Raw genomic sequence first — 19,129 nt, 5'->3', positions numbered from 1 at the left:
AGGTTCAAAAATAAGTGAGGCAGGAACAGCTTGGGGTCCCCACAGATTAAGGAGCAGAGGCAGCTCCAGTCCACCAGGTGGCGGTAGAACACCGAGTTTACCGTTGTGTGGAAAGGAAAAACAGGATGAGGTTTGTTTCCAGTCAGCTGGAAAAATCTCTGGGATTTAGTTAGTTTCACTCGCTCTACATTTTCCGATTCACGGTCCAGACAGCACGAGTTAGCCGTGCCATAGAGCCGAACCGGGCGGCTTCGAACCGGTTCTGAACAGCATTTGGAACTGGAGCAGACTGACTGGTTCAGAATCCAGAACCTTCTTCCTGCTCAGAAACACCAGCCGTTTTGTTCCCGTTTAGATGTGCAGTTTCTCAAACTTCCTGTTCAGGTGAGAGTTCTGGACAGGTGAGTCAGGTTCAGGTGAGGAAGTCCAGAGAGGACTGGAAGTGAAACCAGAACCCAAGAACTGTTTAATCTGCAGCTCAGAGACAGAGAAAGTGAACATAAGTTTTTTTTTTTTTAATGTCCTGTTGATGGTTTTCTTTGTTTTTTATCTATTACGTAGTAAAACACGCATAATATAAATGTATCCCCACAAATTGATAAATATTTTGAGGGTTAATTTCCAAATATTGTGATGATTGTGACTTAAAGCTAACAAGAACCAAAATATTAGTTTTTTTTTTATTAAAATTACACCAGAACAATAAAAATCATTTGAAATATTTCATAGTCTGCATAATCATTGACTGATTACTTGACATCCTCTTCAAATTGGTCATGCTGCAACAGAGGGAGAAAAACGCTGTATCCCAGCATAATCATGGAAAGTTAAGTGGAAGGAAAAACTGTATTCAGTATGTGAATTACAAATGGCATATTCCTTATTTATGCAAGACCTTAAAGTCTTGAATTTGATAACTTTATTGAAAACCTTTAAAAAGTGTTAAATAAACTTTCTGTACTGGGTGTCAAAGCTACCAGACTTTTTGTTTCAGTTGCTCTGGATGTAGTTGATCTCCTTTAGCTCAACCCTGATCATGAGGCAGAACCTGGATCCAACTCCTAACCGAGTTAGTCCTAACTAGTTTCTGTGCATCATCTGCAGACATGGCGAAGCTCCGTCACTGCTTCACGATCCTCCTGCTCCTCTTCACCGCCGAATCGGCTCACAGTGACTTCTTCACTTCTATCGGTGAGTTTCTCCTTCCTCAAAACTGTCTTTCTCCTCATGTTAACTGTGTTTTTTGTTTTGTTTTTTTTCCCTCAGGTCACATGACGGACCTCCTGTTCGTGGAGAGGGACCTGGTGTCTTCGCTGAAGGACTACATCAGAGCAGAGGAGAACAAACTGCAGCGAATCAAACGGTGAGGTGTACGGCACACAGTTCTTTTTGTTTAACCTCTGGCGTTGTTGGAATGTGAGGTAAGCCATTCTGGGAAAACCACGACTCCATACGTCTCATTCGCTGGTGTGTGTTTGTGTGTGTGTGTCTTCAGGTGGGCGGAAAGACTGGACGTGCTCTCGACGGCCGGTTCTCAGGATCCCGAGGGTTTCCTGGGTCACCCGGTGAACGCCTTCAAACTGATAAAGAGGCTCAACACGGAGTGGGCGGAGCTAGAGAGCCTGGTGCTGACTGACGTGTCGGATGGTGAACACACACATATACACACACACACACACACACTTTTTTTTTCTCTCTGTCTTCCTTTGAATTAAACACATTATTTTCCTGCAAACTTTTAGTAAAAGATTATTCTTTGGATTACTTCGACGAAGAATTGGCAATGAAAAAAATCAGCAAATTTGTCATTCAATCAATTAGATCTTTTTATATACAGTATTAAAAATGCTGAAAAATAATTAAATTATTTTTTTAAATAAGGAAACAAACATTTTATTTTATATTATATGTTATAGTGCTGTAACATATTCCATTTATAGCACAGCCCGTTCTGCTTCACTTAACACCAATACAGCATATGGTTGAGCTGTTGATTTTTTTATTTTTTTGGATTAACAAACTAATAACCGGATAGCAAAACCTGTTTAATAGGAGATTATTTTACTGAAATGGAATCAAGTGAAGCTAAAACTCTGACACTTGGTGAGTTCTGGGTCGAACATACACTGCTCAAAAAAAATAAAGGGAACACTCAAATAACACATCCTAGATCTGAATGAATGAAAAATTTTCATTGAATACTTTGTTCTGTACAAAGTTGAATGTGCTGACAACAAAATCACACAAAAATCATCAATGGAAATCAAATGTATTAACCAATGGAGGCCTGGATTTGGAGCCACACACAAAATTAAAGTGAAATGTTCCCTTTATTTTTTTGAGCAGTATATTTACAGATAGTTTTTGTTTATGTTAAATGCAAAAAATGTTTACGTTTGTGTACAGTTTTGACTTAACAGCTGTGAGTGTGTTATTCTTTCAGCGAATGGCCTGTTTTGAGTCTGTATGTACTCCAGGTAATGGTTAATAGGTTACTAAATTAGTTGACAATTATTTCACTGATCAATTAATCCCAAATAATTGTTTCAGCCCAACTTTGCTTTGGATTTTAATCCTGTATAAGATATTAAATTTATTTTTAATTATACTCATTATACTATTTTTACTCATGTCGTTCAGTCTTCTTTAATTCAGTATTTTTGTTCAGTGTTTGCTATAATCGTTAAAGAAAAAGAGCTTTAGCTAGTTTTCAGTTGCTACTTTTCTGTTTTTCTTCCAGCGTTTGTCTCCAACCTCACCATCCAGAGGCAACACTTCCCCAAAGACGACGACCAGATCGGAGCGGCAAAAGCTCTGATGAGGCTCCAGGACACATACGAGCTGGACACGGAGACCATCTCCAGCGGACGGCTGCCGGGTCAGCTAATTTCGTCAGCTAATTTCGGGTCACAGCTGAAAACCGGTGACTCGTCAGCAGCTTCGTGGTGACAGCGGCTCCCTGGTTTCCTGTCTCTCAGGCTCCTCGTCGGTGGCCACGTCGAGCAGCGTCCTGACCGTGGAAGACTGCTACGACCTGGGAAAGGTGGCGTATTCCGACGTGGATTATTACCACACGGAGCTGTGGATGGCCCAGGCCTTAAAGCAGCTGGAGCAGGGGGAGGAGTCCAGCGCCGTGGACGCCATCGCCATCTTGGACTACCTGAGCTACTCCGTCTACCAGCAGGGGGAGCTGGAGAGAGCGCTGGAGTTCACCAAGAAACTTCTAGAACTCGGTTGGTAGCGCCAGAACTCCAAGGTTACACAATACGAATAAAATTAATCAGAGATTAAATCTGCACTTTTTACTCAAAAATGTATGTTAATTATTTCTAATATTAAAAATGTGATTTATTTCACACATATATTAAAGGGGCAGTATTTTGTCTTTTGAAGGTGAATATTGCTATTTTATAGCACAATGAAGCAACTATGCGTCAAATGTTGTAAAAATTGTATATTTATCAAATATGGCATAAAAAAATTTGACTTTGGAATTTAATGCCTTGAAATTGGGGATCTGTCTCTTTAAAAACTCCCGCTCTTTCTGAAACTCCGCCTTCTGCGCTCCTCTATTAACATTATCACAAGATGTAAAGCTCAGAAGTCAATTTTACATAATACTGCCCTTATAAATAATTAAAAAAAAAAGTTTGTTCTTTTACATGTAAAGGAGTATTAATAAAATAGTTGTTGTTAAAAATGTCTTTTCTTCAGTATAAAATTATATTTATTTTATACTTTCATTCCTTAATAAAGTAATACTGTCTTTAATTTATTTAACATATTTATTTTAAACAAATATGAAATTACTACAGTTAAATGAGTTAAAAATAGTTTTAGTGAAACAACTGTTTTAAATAAAAAGGACATTTTTATTTTCTGCTCAGTTTATTTTAATTTCGTTTATTTGATTTTTTTTTTAACTTTTCTTTTGATTGTACTTTCATTTATTGTAATACTTTTGTTTGTTTTTAGGTCTAGTACTTTATTTTTATTTATTTATTGTTTGATTCCGTCTCTTTAATGCATATTGTTTTTGCTTTACATATTGATAAATAAGACATTAAAGTCATATAAAGTAAGCAAAAACATGTAAAATCTAATACATTTAAGAGAATAACTAAAGGCAATACGGTATAATTATTTATTACAGTGTGTAATAGATTTACACTGGTCATTTATGTTTTGCAAAATGCATAAAAGCTGGTGCTAAAATTCTGGTTCTGTCCCGTTAGACCCGTCACACCAGCGGGCCAACGGGAACCTGAAGTACTTTGAGTACCAGCTCTCCAAACAGATGAAGCTCGAGGTTGACGACGACGACGAGGAGAAGCGGAGGATGCAGAAGGAGAACCGAAGTCGCCGTGACGACTACCTGCCAGAGAGGAAGCAGTACGAGAAGCTGTGTCGCGGCGAAGGCGTCCGGATGGTGAGCCGACGGAAACGCAGCGCTCTCATTCGTGTCGTTCGGCGAGGCTTCCTTTCACTTTCTCCCTTCCTCCCATCAGACTCCCCGCAGGCAGAGCCGCCTCTTCTGTCGCTACTACGACAACGGCCGGAACCCCAGGTTCGTAATAGGACCGCTGAAGCAGGAAGACGAGTGGGACAGCCCTCAAATCGTCCGTTACCACGACATCGTGTCGGACAGAGACATGGAGAAGGTGAAGGAGCTGGCCAAACCCAGGGTGAGAAGATGTTTACCGATTTACACCGCCCGTCTGTTTGCTCCAACTTGAATCCAAACGCATTCCAGGGGACAGAATGTAAAAAACAAAACAAAAAAATCAAGAATTATGAATCCTGAAGGTCCTTGTTTGGTAAAAAAACAAAAAAACAAAACAAACACCAGACAGACTAGCAGGTTTTTACAGGCAGATTACTCAGAGAAGCAGGGAGTGGGTGTGTGTCTCCCTGTAACTCTGGGCCGGTTGGCTTCACAGCTCCATCGAGCCACCATCTCCAACCCCACCACCGGCGTCCTGGAAACGGCCCACTACCGCATCAGTAAGAGGTAATGGACGTCCATCTCTCTGTCTCGCCTCCCCTCCTGCTGTCCTGGCTGATGTCCTAGGAGGAGCTCAAAACTCTGAAGGTTCCTCTCACTGTGACCCACAGTTAGAGTATCCCCCCCCAAAAAAAAAAGAAAAGAAAAGAAGAAATCCACATTTGGGAGTGGATGTTTGTCGTTCCTAGCTGGTTCTGGCGTTTTGACCGCTTCCCGCTAGGTTAGAGTTTAGCTCCTGCCGAGAACGAAGCCGAGCGGCGGGTAGTGATCTTCCTCTTCCTGTCTCTGTCCTTGTCTCTGTCGCCATCTTTATCCTCTGTCTTCATCTCTGTGATGATGCGACCTGATGGCCGGATCAGCTCAGACGGGCCACGGTGCATGACCCTCAGACAGGCACACTGACCACAGCTCATTACAGAGTCTCTAAAAGGTAAGAAGAACCAGAGACTGTGGGAGCGCTGGGTTCTGGAGGAGGTGCTGATCCAAACATCATAGTTATCTATTAACACATACTTAACCCTCCATGAGCAGCCAGAACATTATGACCACCTGACCTGCCTCCTCGTGGTTTTTCAGTGTGGTTCGCCGATTTTGTTTCATTTTTTATTTTTTCCCCAACCAGATCTAATTTTAATAATTTTTTTTCCTCCTCGCTTTCTTTTCTGAAAAAGTAAATTATAAACAGTAAATAGCAGCTCTGTACTAGAGTCATCCTCTCTATTGTATGACGCAGTATCAGCGCTCGGCTATTAAATGAACAGAATGGAGTCATAATCTTAACAGAAAAAATATGAAATTTTACCATAAAGATTTTTTAATTTTGAGGGGGAAAAAGTCTTCGAGTTATCAACCGTGACCATCTCAGGCTGTGTGATTTTCTTCAAAAGAGATGATAATAATTTGATGCTGATGTGTTAAAAGATTAAGTATTTCCTTATTTGTACAACCAGTGCTAAACAAGATGGTTAACATTTCTCATAAATGACTGTATTTTTTTTAAATATGACTTTATTCTCGTAATCAAAAATACATACATACATATATATATATATATATATATATATATATATATATATAAATTGTAGCCTGGCTGTACTATTCCATCACAGAGTTCACCTGAATTCAAAGTCCAAATAAGTAGATTCTGAAAAAACGCACTTGTCAAACAAGATGGACGCCGTGGGCTGGTTAACATTACTCTGTACTATCTGGGGAGAGAAAAAAAAATCCAGATATTCTAAAAATTAAATCTATATAACTAAAAATTGTATTAATAGATAGAATTGATTTATTGGCCAGTCTGTGGTGATTCTGTTTAACATTCACTTTCCCCACTTTTCTCTTTCCTTCTTTTAACCATGATGTCCTCTTTTTTTTTTTTTTTTGCCTGAACTTCACCTTTTCTGTCACTAACATGTGTATCAGATTTGGGCAGCTCACCTGATTCTCTCCATCGAACAGGTGGTCATAATGTAACGCCCAACTGATGGTCTGTACATGAACAGACGTTTGAAATGTGTGACTCTGCTGCCGTCCCACATTTAATCCACCTGCATCCCTTCCCTGATAACGCCTCCGTTTGCCGTTATCTCCTCATCACCGTCCAGACTCACCGCCGTGTGTCTCTGTGGCCTCCGTCCACACTCACGTCTCTCCGTCTCTGTGTCTTCCGTCTGCCAGCGCCTGGCTCGGAGCGTACGAGCATCCCGTCGTGGATAAAATCAACCGGAAGATCGAGGACATCACAGGGCTGGACGTCAGCACGGCCGAGGACCTGCAGGTAGCGGCTCGCCTGTCGGATTTACGAACACCCGAATCATCAGTTCAGAGTGTCTCGTGTTTCCTTCAGACTGCTTTTAGAAGTTCACAGGGACATAAACAACTGTGTGTTTCCTGCAGGTGGCCAACTACGGCGTCGGAGGGCAGTATGAACCTCATTTCGACTTCGGACGGGTAAATAAACATGGACTCTATGTCCTCTTAGGGACTCTTCCACAGCAGCTGGAAGTTAAACATTGACAACTGGAGAATCAGAAGTTCTTTAATGATCAGTTTTTGTTTGTCTGCCTGATCTATTATTATTATTATTATTATTATTAAAACTTTCTCTTTCCAAAATTTAGCCAACTTTCCAGAGTTTCAAGTTGAATCATGGAAAATAAATAGTTACAATGAAAGAAGTCTGATTTTTAAGTTTTATTTTTATCATTAAAAACAATAATACAAATTTCAAAAATTGCAAACAGATGTAATACTTATTTATTTGTTTTCTTTTTAAATTAACTACAACTTAATCTAATTTAGGTTATTTATTTTCTTCTTTAAATTAGCATATTTACTTCAATATCAATGATGGTATTATTGGATATAATTATAATACAATTGCAAAAGCACATGATCATTTATTATTTTTTGTTATTTCCTATTTGTATGAACCATTAATTAAATTTAATTAATGTTTTCTAGGTGTTTTTTTTATTTTTGTATTAATAAATGTGAATCACTGTATTTCATTTTTTCTCTATTTTATTTAGTCAGTACTTGAATGCATTCTTAGTATTCCTTTATTTCCCATTTTAATAATAACCATGGATCTCTGATGTTTCTGTTAAGTGGACATTATCTAACCCAGAGGTTCCCAAACTGTGGGGCACGCCCCCTAAGGGGGGCGCCGTGTCATTGCAGGGGGGGCGCGGGAAGCCGTCTGGATAAAAAAAACAAAACATGAACACTGTATGCGCTGGGTTTTTACCTTAGAATGGCCAACTCTGTTATTCCTATGTCAATTTGATACAGTAGAGGCTTCCACACTTCCCATATTTGTGTCCTCTGTCACTTTTATCAGCAGTTAAAACTGTTTAATCCGTTGTTAACATGTCGTAACCTGTTTTTCCGAACCGCCTTTAAACGCAACATGAGCGCTACGACGCTCGCGCTGGGTTTCCACCTGTGAAGGAGACCTGCTGCTGCTGGGCGGAGCTACGTAGGTTTGTGTTAGAATCGGCAGCAAACCAGAAAAACACAAAGAACTTTTCACAGTTTTTCCCTCCAAACTAACCGACTGAGTTGAGTAAAGCTGTTGGATGCAGGTAATGTTAGCTAAAAGATGACTAGCTAATATCAATACAGAACCTTTAGCTTAACAAGTACCTTGTAGGCTACCGATGTTGGTGTCTATTTTCAGCTATGTACATTCATTTTGCCCCCAAAAAAGTCAATGCTCCCCTCTCCCCCACACGCGTCGTTTCAACCAGACAGCCATTTGTAATCCATAGGGGGGGCGCAGAAAATCTTTGGAAACCACTGGGGGGGGCGCAGAAGAAAAAGTTTGGGAACCACTGATCTAACCTGTTGATTTATGCAGAAGAATCACAAATTTAATAGAAAACTGTTGAGTACAGGCGAACATCTCAACTGCTTTAGAATCTAAGCTCAGTAAAAAGAAAATTGGTAAATATTTTCTTTCATGACCAACCTGTGGATGTACGTATGAACAGAAACTCCCAGCTCATTGCTCGCTGTAGCTCGGCGTGTTTGTTTGACCACTGAGAAATATCGACTTATTTCCACCTGTTTGGTTGCAGGTCACTGACCAATCAATCAATCGATCAAATTTTATTTGTATAGCACATTTCAGCAGCAAGGCATTTCAAAGTGCTTTACATAATTAAACACAAAAACACAGAGTCATGTGACATTGAATAAACAATCAAAAACATAAAATTTCCCGCCGAGTCGAAGTTCTGCTTTTCAAATCGGCAGAAAAAAAAAAAAAAGCGGTACAAATCCGGCCGTGTGAACGTTCCCTGTCTGTGTTGCAGAAAGACGAGCCGGACGCGTTCGAGGAGTTGGGAACCGGGAACCGGATCGCTACCTGGCTGCTCTACGTCAGTCCTCTGCTCGGTTTTCCACGAAGCCCTCGTTTCTGATTTTGCCCTCATGCTCTCAGACTCTCAGCTGACTGTCTTCCTCCTTCCTGCTAGCAGATGAGCGACGTGCAGGCAGGGGGCGCCACTGTCTTCACTGACATCGGTGCTGCTGTTCAACCGAAAAAGGTGAGTTGATAGCGCCCTCTGCTAGTTAATTGTACATTTCTTCGCCTTGACCTTTTGGGTCGTGTGACCATGCCGCTGCAGGGCTCGGCGGTGTTCTGGTTCAACCTGTATCCCAGTGGAGAGGGGGACTACAGGACCCGACACGCTGCCTGCCCGGTGCTGCTGGGAAACAAGTGGGGTGAGTTAAGCCTCATCTCCGGAAACATTTTTTTTTTCCCCAGCTACGTTTCCGTTGTCCATATAATTGCTCAAATTGGAATTATGAAAATAAATTTGGATTTATTTCTTAAACAAATACAATAGCAGTTTTTTGCATGCCATTTTGAAAAAACATTTTTCGCTAAAATATTTTGACCTAAGATGAGATGGTTCTTTGGCAAAACTGTAATTAAAACACTATTTTCACATCAAGAGTCATGTGATCAACAGCTGGATGTTACTACTGGCGGAAACGACAAAGAAGATGACAGGAAGTGGTAGGAGGATAATGGCACAGCGTAATGACTTTTGTTCACGCAATAATGACTTATTGCGTGAACAAACTTATTGACGTGTGAATTTAATTGCATTTCTAATTAAATGGAAACACAGCAATTGCAAAACTGTGTTTTCTCGACATCAGCGGAACATCGACTAAGTTCCAGCGCGCATTTGCAATGGAAACGCAGCTGATGTCTGTCTGAATGAACATCCACATGCTCAGGCAAACTTTCTCCTGCAGTTTCCAACAAATGGATACACGAACGGGGACAGGAGTTCAGGAGGCGCTGCGGGCTCCACTGGACCGACTGACGGTTGTCTATCTCCTCCTCATCCTGTTCTTCTGCTCCCTACTGAGAAGTAGAATGCTTCTCCTCTGATCTGATGCTTTTTACTTTACCCAGTGTGTGTGTGTGTGTGTGTGTGTGTGTGTGTGTGTGCGCGTGTGTGTGTTTGTGTGTGTGTGAATAGATCAGGGAACTGCTGCCTTATTGCATGTTCAGGTTTCAGCTGGTCCTCAGGTGTGTCTGGAAAAAAGAACGCCGAGCGCTGTCCTGTCTGTCGGGCATAGCTAACACTAGTTAAAGTGTATTAAGGGTTGAAATTAACCTAAGAACATTATCATGGATTGGCCTCATGGGAATTTAGTGTGGGAACTTGTTCAACTTCCCTGATAGCAGGTGGTTGATGTTGGACATGGGTGCTATTCTCACCTTGACCACCAGATGTCAGTAATTGAGGCACGCTGAACCTTTAATGCCAGAACAAGTATCAAACATCAAACATCCCATCTGCTCAGAGCTGATAGATAGTTGGATGCAAAATTGCTCTGTTTGGGATAAATAAAGAAAACATTTGGAATTTCCGAGGGCACCTTCTATCTAACGGACAGCAGGGGGCGACTCCTGTATTTATGACTCCAGAGGCAGAACATTGAGGGTTCCTCCTCTTTGTTCTCTACATTAGACACTGAACGAATCACCAACTCCAGACAGAAACACTCGTATGTCTCCTGCTACTCCTTTATCTCCTCAACTTCTGTGACTGTTACCTTGACAACCACTCCAGAGTAAGTGCAGAACCTCTCAGCTCATTGATGATGTGCTTACCTCAGACATTTTAGTTACTGATGGAAAAAACTACATAATGCAACGGCAGAGTCAGAGCCGTGAATGGATTAAGCTCTTCCCACTGCTCACCAATAGTTTGCACACTCCTCATTGAATAACAGTAAACTTTAAAATAACCAATAATAATTTTATTAGGGGTTTTATAGATCCGTGACTGTTTTTGACTCTATCTCATCTTCTTGTACTTTACTTTGGATGTTTGAGATCTAAAGAAGCTTTGAATAATGTTATTTTGCCAGTCAGTGAAAAACATTTACCCACCCACTGTTATGACCCAGTGAAGCTCCTGTTTTCCACCAGTTCAGCCTGCAGGTCAGTGACTCTGCAGGAACAGATAAAAGAAAAACCTCACTACTTGAGTTCTGATTACAGTAAAGATAAGATGCTAATGTTGTATGATCTAATGAAAAGAAATGTAGGAATTCAAATTTTTGGCATTCTGAAAACTTTTTCAACATAATTTCAAATGACCCTGTTTGATTTTGATCTTTTCCATATTATTACTTATTAGGTCAGTTTGAGTGAAAACATTCCTGATTTGGTCTATATATCAAGCATCCTTTGCTTCTGACTGGCTCATTTACTGAAACTATGCAGGGTTTCTTTCAGTGATTCAAATTAAAGACCTTTTAGAATGGAATTTAAGTCCTATTGCTCCTCAGAAATATCCAAATTTTGTCCAGCCTACTCACAATAAATTTGCATTTAACCAGTAGACACAAAGAAGGCAGCTAGCTAGCTAGAAAGGATTATGCTAGCAGTGAGTTACCAGTAGCCTTAAAGGCCTGTCGAGAAAAATATGGAATATAGAAAGTAAATAGTCCTACTAAGCCAACATTTAAGACATTTGATTAATGTATTTAAGGCTTACTTACTTTTAAAAATGTATTTAAGACATTTTAAAGGCCTTAATTTTTCTTTCCAGAAGATAACACTTTTAGCAAACTTGCCATACTGGTTGTGTTATGGGAACTTTAATACCAGAATACACCAAGTTAACCCTGTGAGGCTACTGCAGATCAGGTGTGTGTAAGCTGTTGTTATGATTTGATTTGATTTGATTTGATTTTTTTTATCATCCAAGTGATTTTACAAGAAAAATCTGTGATCCTTTTTGTGTATCTCTGAGAGAACTGTGATGTTAAGATGATGTCGAGAACGTGATAACGTTCCACATGAAGTGATCAGAATAAAATATAAATTTCTGCACAAACACAGACGGGAGGCTTCATCTCATTTGTTGCAAATAAACCTATTTATGCATACAGATAGGAATAATATCTTCTTTGTTTAATGTTCTCCTTGCCTGGCCTGTCAGTATTCTGTGCTGGTCTACCACATAAAATCCTGATAGTGTTTCTTTCTATGTTTTTTTTATAGTCTGTTTTGAGCTTTCTTTGTAAGCTCAAAAACTCTTGTAATTACTTCTGGTTTGTTTCTGTTTGTGGTAACCTTTGCATCCCTTTGGTGTATTATATTTTCTGAGGTCTCATATTTATTGGTTTTCTGTGTCAGTAAGCAGATTTTTTGGTTTAGGGTTGTGCTTTTATGTAAAATACTTTAGCACACATTTTAATGTTCTTGTACCAAATGTTTCTTTTTGGAGGTGAAAAATCAGTTGCAAGACAACACAGGATTTTTTTTTCTCCTTTTATAGATAAAACGATAAATCGACAATACATAATTAAAAGTTTATACATGTGCCATAATTTGTGCATTTTTAAGTTGAGTGAACTGATTGAGTTTTTAAAACTGGAAGATGACCACCTCGAGGCCTCATAGCAGCAGTTACATTCACAGTGAAGGATTTCTCGGTGTGATGCGTTCGGGCTCCTGGCAGACAGACAGGAATTGTCCTTGTTACGGCTCTGGCAGGGAATAATCTGGCAGGTGGTTTCCTTCCCGACGACGTCCGAAACATCCGAGCAGCAGGTCAACCGCCGTGCTGACGGTAGAGCGGACGTCGTCCTCCGTTCGTCCCCTCAGAGGGTTCACCTCCACCATGTCCACAGCCGAGAGCAGACCTGAGGACCAACTGGTTCTGTTAGGTGCTGTGATGCAACAGGGACTGATGTGTGGAGTTACTGTTGCTGCCTATAGGTGGCAGCAAGCACTGCTTGTACCTGTCTGATAGAGGTACTCTGTGATGTAAACCCCCTCTCTGTAGGTGAGCCCTCCTACCGCAGGTGTTCCTGTTGCTGGGGTAATGGAAGGGTCGATGGCGTCAATGTCATAGCTCAGGTGGATCGGTTTCTTTGCTCTTCAAACACAAAACCCAGAGAAAAAATAAATGAAAACAGTTTTTGAAATCACGAATAGGGTCACCTGACTTCCTGTTGCTCTCCTTACATTTAGTTTGCAGAACAGAAACATCCTGTTACTATCTGACAGTACCACATGGTGCTGTAGTTTTGGTTCCTACTCCTACTTGAACAGAAATCCGCAGACAATTCCTGCAGGTGACACTGATCATCTGAGCCTGAAAGTCCACAAGGTGAGACTCACCTGTCCCACAGGTAATCGCAAGTCTCCTCCATAACTCTGGCCATGCCCAGCTGATCCACCTGTGTCATGGAGAACACCTTCACCGCCAACAACTTCATAATGTAGCTGTAAAGGGAAAGACTTGAGGTTTTAGAGACGTGTTAAGTTAAATTCCCGACGTCCTGGCAGCCGTACTCACTGCTCCGCCGGATCCACGTCTCTCAGGCCGATGTAGACGAGATCCCGGGACGACACACAGGGCTTCATCCAGGAGAAGTTTGGTAACGGGGGGAGCTGAGGTGAAGAAGAAGAAGAACATCTGAGGCATTCTGTGTTGCGGGTGTGATTTCGGATGGACGGGGAGGGCTACGCTCACCTTTGACTGCAACTCGTACAGGAGGTACGACATGGGCTGCCCATGGACGTTTCCTGTGTTTGAGGTCAGCGGCGTGTTGATGTCGGCGTGGGCATCGACCCAAACGACGCTCACTGGTCCGATGGCTGCGGTGTGACCGTGGATGGAGCCAATGGCGAGACTGAGGACGGAAAACAGTTTTAGCAACCCTACGGGATCAATTCAATCCTTCAAAACCATTTATATTTTCTTTCAAGAGAAACAACATATAATAATAAAATCACTACTAATAGTTTCAAAAGTTACCTCCTTTAATTGCATGTGCGTGTTTCATTTCCACAGTGAGTTTCACCATCAAACTGTCCTATACAGACATATCTAAAGAATTGTAGACCAAGTCTTGATGCATGAAGATGAAAATACACATTAACTCTTAAAGTATGTTGATTAGTTTGCATAATCAATTGGAACTGGTCACTAATAAACACTAGATCATACAATAATTAATTTTAATTCATGAAAATCTTCCGAGCCACTGGCTGTGTTCTGATGTGGTTCTGCTCTCGATTGTTTCTATGAGCTGACCTGTGGTCTCCTCCAAGGATCACGGCGGTGTGCCCATCCCTCTTCACTGCCTTCACCGCCTCCGACAGCCTCTGGTTGGCACTTCCCACCGTCCGGACACTTTTTGACCCATTGACCGGCTCGTCAAGTGCAACGTTCTCAAACGTCAGGTTCCCATAGTCCTTCACGGCACAGCCTAAGCACACAGAGTCAACATCGGGTTCTCTTGTCACCTGAAGGAATCAAGTGTTCTGCATATTCATGTCACGTTGAGAATTTGCTTCTCAGAACGGTTTCCTTTTGTGCGAACATTAGCACAGATCTGTTTCCTGTAAACAGAGGATAAACAGTATGAAATGAGTCACCATTAGACGGTCACACTGAACTTTTGAGGACATATCACATGAGGACATGTCTATCAGAGGACATGTCTGTTCAGGGCTCAGTGTCCTCCCCGGAGGTCTTTTGGTTTCAGTTTAAACATCCTCTCACAAAGGACCTCTGTAGCTCCTCAACAGGATGAGTATCAGCAGAAGAAACAATTAAAATCAAAGGCTGCGTGTGGTTCGGTACAGGTACCTGGGGAAAACATTAACGTTGGAATGACTGTAAACATTTACTTTAAACAGTGATGCATTCACTGACTGATGTGAAACTGTACATTCATCTGTTACTCAGTATTTTACCGGAGAATGGAGGTCAGAGTTTGAAATGTTCCAGCAGGCTAACCAAAACCTGGGAGGATTTTTTTTTTCTTTTTACCAGTTAATAACTTCCTTGTTACTCCAAACTGTAGCTCTAACTTCAAATTTTGGACTCAGATGTTTCACATTCTTGCTGAACCTAATGGAACCCCATACAACTGACTTGTAATTGCGTCACAATATTTATGTTGTTGTATATAATCAAGTGTTTAGGGGTAGGAGTTTATAAGTTCTCACTTCTTCCTACCCCATTTTGAGCATGATATGTTAACTGAAACAAAAAATCTGTATTTTCTCTTCTTTCTTATGCACTTCTTGTTACTGTGCACTATTTTATTTTTATATTTGTATCATGTTCGAATAAAATTTCATTTCATTTCATAAAATTTCATTTCATTTCATAATCAGAGCCTCACTGTCACAAAAAGGTGTTGTTTAACAGGCAACTTTCAGATGGATCAGTTTTGGGGGTTTTTCTTGGAAAATGTTTTTGGGTATGAAAAAAAATTGTGAAACAAAAATCTGGGGACAAGTCATCAGAATTTTTTTTTTTTTTTTTGCACTGGTGCCGTCTGTTTGTCTATAACGGGAATATAAACAGGACAACCCATGTCGCCATCAGCACTAAGGACAGTGAACTCACTTTCCTGGAGTTTCAAACTGATTTCACCTTGAACCTAAACTCAGCAGGCGTTAAAGCAGAACTCAACCTCACAGAGAAGTTTAACCTTACAGGAGGCGAAGCTGTAATATTTACATGTTCACATTAATAACACTAAGATGAGTTTTAGAAACACATAACAAAAGGACCTAACAGGAGGTGAGAGGGAAATTAATGTAAATAAAAGTATAATTAAATAATAAAGTAAAAATTACAAAAATGCAATAAGTAACATTTTAAAATCAAACTAATTAATAATAAAGATATAGAATGTTTCCGTATAAAACCTTGTTTTTATTGTTTATTATTATTATTATTATTATTATTATTATTATTATTATTATTTCCAACCAAGAAACATTGATGAATTTGCTTGGAAGAATTCATAAACTTATTAAGTTTGTGTAAATATTTAAGTTAAACATAAATTGTAGTGTTACTGTCAAGATTTAATCGCGTGCCGTCATGCTTAGTTGTGTGTTGTTGTTATATTATATTAATCGAATGTTTTATGAATCTTTAGCTAATTAGCGAGAAATAAATATAATAATTGTGCTTTTTAGCACTCAATTTTTCTAATATTTAAAGTTCTCACCCTGTTGCTGTAGACGGTCCAGGAGTCCTGCTGCTCGTAACTTGTTCGGGGCGCACTCCACTCCATCCTTGGACTGCAACACACGCGGAGGTTCACTACACGCATTGGTCAACAGACACACAATCTCCTGTCCAGTGCACGCGCTCTCACCTGGCCCTTGGAGAAAGGCGCTCCGATAATTCCCACGGAACGCTGCAGAGGAGGAGGAGGATGATGATGATGAAGGCTCCGCTTCACGGTTAGCGAGAGCTGCTGCAGGGTGCGCGCGCCCTTCATGCCGACAGACGGATGGTGGGTGCGGAACCCCGCGAGCCGCTCATAAACTCTGTATGACGTCAAAGGGACAGGAGGAGACTCCAGGGGGCTTGACCGCTCTGACGTAACAAGCGCGTCACAATCTCATTTAATTAACTAACGTTCTAAACGTCGTTATGTAAAATTGAGATTTTTAGGCGTCAGAAGGGGAAATACATCACTAGCTAACACGCGCACACACCTTAATGGTACGCTAAAAATGTTTCTGTAACTGAAATATTAAGAGAAATACATTACACTCCTCTTCATGCTACACCCGAAAGTTATGGACACTGCTCTGCATTTATCCACCAAATAAAAAACGTCTAAGTATCTTAAAAAAAAACACTTACTAAGATGAAAGTTTCCCCAGGTACAAAGCGTATAAAGTACATTCAGTGTTCTTGAACTATTAACTTTCTCCTAACTGCCTAGACTCCTGTTGACAAGGTTACCGGAGAATTATACGTCAATAAAGTTTGCTGCTAAAAGCGCAAACTCGGTCGTGTTTCTGCAAATACAATACGACGAAGACAAAGATAGTTTGTGACACAGATATCACACTCTTGTTAAATTGTTAAATTTCAAACCCAATTTTTTTTTCAAACTATTCTAAGCATGAATTTATTCAATTTGCTGACTATGAGCTCATTTTCCAAGCTATTAGGGTAGCTTATTTCCACTATAAACTATTAAAGTTTTTGATCATATGGCATCACAAAAAGATTTGAAATTCATCGTCAGAAAACAGATCAGCAAAACTAAGGACAAAGTCAGAATTATGAGTTAAAATTATTAAACCGTTGAAGTGTAACCTGAATTCAGAGGATGATAAAACCTCAGTTTTGTTCATAGACCATGGCTACGGAAACCTTGTACGTACGTTGTCTATTAGAAATAAAAAGTTGTTGTAAAATAGTGACAGAAATACAGAGTCAAAGGAGTCTGCTCTGACTAACAGTGGATCTGGCTTCCTTTTATAAGTTCTGGTCAGAGAAGAGAGACTTGACTGAACTATGAATCCCTGATTGTGATGTACCAGGGATTCTGTGGAGCCCAACACAGATGGTCTGGCCATTTGTCTATTGTTAAGGAAAGGGGGTTGTTCTTTCATGCTAAAGAGGCAGATAAGTTCTACGTTGGGGGAGTAACACTTAGATAGTCTCCAGGATCAAGGAGCTCTCCCCTGCTGTTACATGACAATGCAGAGGTCTTGAGAGCAGCTTGACCAATCTCATGATACGACTATGCAGAGATACCTAAAGCAGAAGAGGGGATGAGGTGCACATTATAAAATTGTCCATTACATTCCCTTCTTTTGATTATAATAAACATTGCTCATATTAACCACACAAAAGATAATGAAAATTGAGATAATACATGAAAATGTCAATACACAATTGTATGTACTTCACCAAGAAGACTCAGATAGAGTAAGTCATTACAGGTTGAAGATCAGTCACAATAAGCCAGCATAGATAGCTTTTTTTTTCCCCTTTCTTTCTTGAGGTGCCCAGGAGAGGGGGCTTAAAACCATGCAAGAAAGCATGGAAGACAATTTGTCTTCCATTCTCAGAAATGCAAGTATCTTTGCTTCATGAAAATTGGAGCATGTCTCTGGCAGGAGCAGTGGCAGCAGCAACCACAGCCCTCATTGAAGGAAGATGACGCTGATGAAGCTTGTGCAGGCCTTGCAAATGAGCTCCTGCCGACAGCTCTTCTTGGGATCTGGCAGGGTGTCGAAAGGGATCTTTTCCGGATGTCTTCTTTCTGTGCTGTCAGAGGTTTCTAGCACTCGAACACACCGTTGGAGTGAAGTTTTTCACTACCTACTCTCTTGCTGTAATCAGGCTGGCTGACGTCGGATTGGAGGTCATCTGCACTGGCTTGTGTGGATCCAGATGTGCTCCTTCAGGTCATCTGCACTGGCTTGTGTGGATCCAGATGTGCTCCTTCAGCAGCCTGAGTCACAAAAAGCCCTTGGAAGGTTCCTTGCCAAGTCACCAGTGTTCGCTAAGGGTTCTTCTTCACCATCGTCAAGTCGCAGGGGTCGAGTGTGCAGCTTTCACAGCCTATATATGACTTAAAAAACAGTGGAGAGGTTTTACAGTAGGATAACATTGCATCGTCACAAACGGCAGTGGAGGGGAGCGGCCTGTTCCCTTAAAAGGGAACTACAAATGTGTGTCCATTTGGTAAAATAAAAAAAAAGAAATGGTTAAGGAAAAACTAGTTCAACATCAGGGCATATTCACACCATCTGAGACAGCTGCGCCTGCAATCTGCTACAGACAACTTCTCACCTGTGGAGAAGCAGGGGGTTAGGCTAAAGGGGCTCTGGCTGTATCTTTTGCATTAGAATCTACGCTTCCATTTTCCAATGATTCCAAAAAAAAAAAAAATGCACAACTCTAAATGGATAACATGAAACTGCAGATTATCATGACTGTCCTGTGGAAAGTTTGCAAGCTTCAACAAGAGAAATAACTTCAGCCATTTGCACAGAGAAGTAAAGAGGCACTGAGAACCAAAGGTCAGAATGCCATGTGAAAATCATTCCTTTCTCTCTTTTCTTTTTTAAAGTGGTAGTATCACAAGAGGCAGAGACATCCTTCATAGGGAAGAAGATCAGGGTTTTGAAGAGTGAATCGGAAATGAAATGACAGTCCTGGAAGTGCAAATCTGCTCAAAAGCAGCAGCACCACAACAGTTAGGGTCTCTATGTTCGGGTGTGGGGAGAAGTATCGCAACAATTGAAACTATACTGTGCTCGAGTGTTGCTGGTGATGTCCAAGAGGACAA

General features: G+C 40.7%; 2 protein-coding genes across 4 annotated transcripts; one reads left to right on the top strand and one right to left on the bottom strand.

Annotated features, from left to right (window-relative positions):
- The first annotated feature begins 121 nt into the window (after positions 1 to 121).
- LOC106924754 (prolyl 4-hydroxylase subunit alpha-1-like) lies at positions 122 to 11,887 on the top strand. Of its 3 annotated transcripts, XM_014998614.2 has the most exons (15): positions 122 to 384; positions 1,105 to 1,191; positions 1,267 to 1,363; positions 1,496 to 1,647; positions 2,741 to 2,878; positions 2,979 to 3,233; positions 4,236 to 4,429; positions 4,509 to 4,685; positions 4,941 to 5,011; positions 6,686 to 6,785; positions 6,905 to 6,958; positions 8,827 to 8,892; positions 8,992 to 9,060; positions 9,142 to 9,238; positions 9,782 to 11,887. In XM_014998614.2, the coding sequence occupies exons 2-15, from the start codon at positions 1,107 to 1,109 to the stop codon at positions 9,850 to 9,852; spliced, it is 1,626 nt and encodes a 541-aa protein (XP_014854100.2). In that variant the 5' UTR covers positions 122 to 384; positions 1,105 to 1,106; the 3' UTR covers positions 9,853 to 11,887. The 3 variants fall into 3 exon arrangements, 2 of the variants coding, with proteins under 2 accessions (XP_014854100.2, XP_087872683.1); XR_015766378.1 differs by lacking the exons at positions 4,941 to 5,011; positions 9,782 to 11,887 and having other exon boundaries at positions 4,236 to 4,685; positions 9,142 to 9,214; XM_088016557.1 differs by lacking the exons at positions 122 to 384; positions 1,105 to 1,191; positions 1,267 to 1,363; positions 1,496 to 1,647 and adding an exon at positions 1,663 to 2,477.
- Positions 11,888 to 12,374: 487 nt separating this feature from the next.
- Positions 12,375 to 16,341, bottom strand: arg1 (arginase 1). The gene is made up of 8 exons (XM_014998618.2): positions 16,184 to 16,341; positions 16,034 to 16,106; positions 14,095 to 14,269; positions 13,531 to 13,690; positions 13,354 to 13,448; positions 13,176 to 13,280; positions 12,794 to 12,930; positions 12,375 to 12,694 (listed from the first exon to the last, which is right to left on the bottom strand). The coding sequence occupies exons 1-8, from the start codon at positions 16,307 to 16,309 to the stop codon at positions 12,531 to 12,533; spliced, it is 1,035 nt and encodes a 344-aa protein (XP_014854104.2). The 5' UTR covers positions 16,310 to 16,341; the 3' UTR covers positions 12,375 to 12,530.
- Positions 16,342 to 19,129: the final 2,788 nt, after the last annotated feature.

Source organism: Poecilia mexicana, unplaced genomic scaffold (genome assembly GCF_051168715.1).
Source record: "Poecilia mexicana isolate PSO_F unplaced genomic scaffold, ASM5116871v1 scaffold_19, whole genome shotgun sequence".
Taxonomy (NCBI): Eukaryota; Metazoa; Chordata; class Actinopteri; order Cyprinodontiformes; family Poeciliidae; genus Poecilia; species Poecilia mexicana.
Note: the sequence above shows the minus strand (reverse complement) of the source record. Positions and strands in the feature narration are given on the sequence as shown.

Coding starts and splice junctions, on each gene's coding strand:
- LOC106924754 (XM_014998614.2), top strand. CDS start 1,107: ATGGCGAAGCTCCGTCACTGCTTCACGATCCTCCTGCTCCTCTTCACC. Junction 4,686..4,940: donor AGGAGCTGGCCAAACCCAGG/GTGAGAAGATGT, acceptor TTGGCTTCACAG/CTCCATCGAGCCACCATCTC. Junction 9,239..9,781: donor GCTGCTGGGAAACAAGTGGG/GTGAGTTAAGCC, acceptor TTTCTCCTGCAG/TTTCCAACAAATGGATACAC.
- arg1 (XM_014998618.2), bottom strand. CDS start 16,309: ATGAAGGGCGCGCGCACCCTGCAGCAGCTCTCGCTAACCGTGAAGCGG. Junction 16,107..16,183: donor CGCCTTTCTCCAAGGGCCAG/GTGAGAGCGCGT, acceptor CGTGTGTTGCAG/TCCAAGGATGGAGTGGAGTG. Junction 13,449..13,530: donor TGTACGAGTTGCAGTCAAAG/GTGAGCGTAGCC, acceptor TCTTCACCTCAG/CTCCCCCCGTTACCAAACTT.